Here is a 1,203-nt window from a genome sequence, read left to right as displayed (position 1 = left end):
GCGGCACTGGACGACCTGATGGCCAAGTGTGCGCTGGACCTGCAGCAGGCATATCTGGCCTCACGCGAGTGGGGCGTCAGCACAGTCTTGACCATGCGGGGTCGGGACAAGTTGCGTCGCTTGAGCGACACGACCTTTGCCATTGCGGTTGTGTCCATGATGGGTTTTGGCCTCCATGAACTCATCAATGTCAAGCCGACGGACAAGTGCCCGCTCTGCAGCAGCAGGACACCTCAGCCGCGACTGACCCGCGAGCACCTGTTGACCTGCCGTCCCATCAAGCGTCACAACGCCCTTCGCGACGAGATGGGCCGCCTGCTCAGGTACGCCACCCTCTCCCATGTCTGGGTGGAAAAGTCTGGCTACAACGCCAACGGTCAGAGCTGCCGCATCGACCTGCACTGCCGCAACCCCTTTCCCGGCGGTGCTCTGGGCCCAGCTCTGCCCGACCTGGGCATTGACGTGACTGTGCGCACAGCCCAACCCCCGACCACCTCGCAAGCCTGCATCAAGGTGGGCGCTGCCCTTCGCCGAGCCGAAAAGGAGAAGCGCGACTACTACACCGGTTTCAACCATGGAAAAACTCTGATCGTCCCTGCGGCGAGGACGACAACCGGTGGGTTCGCCTCCTCCTTTGTGGATCTGCTTGGTCAGCTCGCCCGCTGCGCCGAGGCCCGTGGTGTGTACCAGCCGGGGCTGGACGAGGCCTTTGTTCCTCGGTGGAAGGGTCGCTTTGCGGCGCTGGTCCATCAGATGAACGCTGACCACATCCAGCGCCACTTTGGCGGTGTCTGCCTGCGCTCGTCGTAGGTAGGCACCGTCTCGGGGGTCCCTCTGTGGGGATCCCTGTGTGCACCTGTCGCTCCCTTGGTGGTTCCTCGTTGTGTCTTTTGATGGCTTGACTTGTATTTTTGTCTGATTTCGCTTTGATTTCTGCTGTATCTGTGTGGTATTTTTGCTGAATTTTTGTAAGGTCCTTTGTATGATGTCTTTGTCTTCTGTGGTTGGTTGTTTTCTCAATCCGACGTTGTGTCTCGTTGGATGTGAGCGTGCCGTGGTGTTCATTGTGTTTGTGCTGTGATGGCTTGTAGTTGTGATGTGTGACTGCCCTTTTGGGTGTCTTGTGTTTAAAATGGCCGTATCTCTGGTTATACTTGGTTGTTTTGTACGATTTTTGTTTCTGTGTGCAGGATTCTTCGCGCT

At 57.5% G+C, this 1,203-nt stretch overlaps 1 protein-coding gene across 1 annotated transcript in view; it reads left to right on the top strand.

Moving 5' to 3' along the window:
* MONBRDRAFT_11254 (uncharacterized protein) overlaps window positions 1–810 on the top strand; it is a gene marked incomplete at both ends in the record, with an annotated part of 3,839 nt that extends 3,029 nt beyond the window's left edge. Inside the window, one exon of the mRNA XM_001749047.1 lies at window positions 86–810. Within this exon, the coding sequence (XP_001749099.1) occupies window positions 86–810 (725 nt within the window). The remainder of the gene's footprint in view (window positions 1–85) is intronic.
* Window positions 811–1,203: the final 393 nt, after the last annotated feature.

The sequence above is a fragment of the Monosiga brevicollis genome, genomic scaffold (genome assembly GCF_000002865.3).
Source record: "Monosiga brevicollis MX1 MONBRscaffold_27 genomic scaffold, whole genome shotgun sequence".
NCBI classification, from domain to species: Eukaryota; class Choanoflagellata; order Craspedida; family Salpingoecidae; genus Monosiga; species Monosiga brevicollis.
The sequence above is the reverse complement of the archived record's forward strand: the minus strand, read 5'-3'. Positions and strand labels throughout refer to the sequence as shown.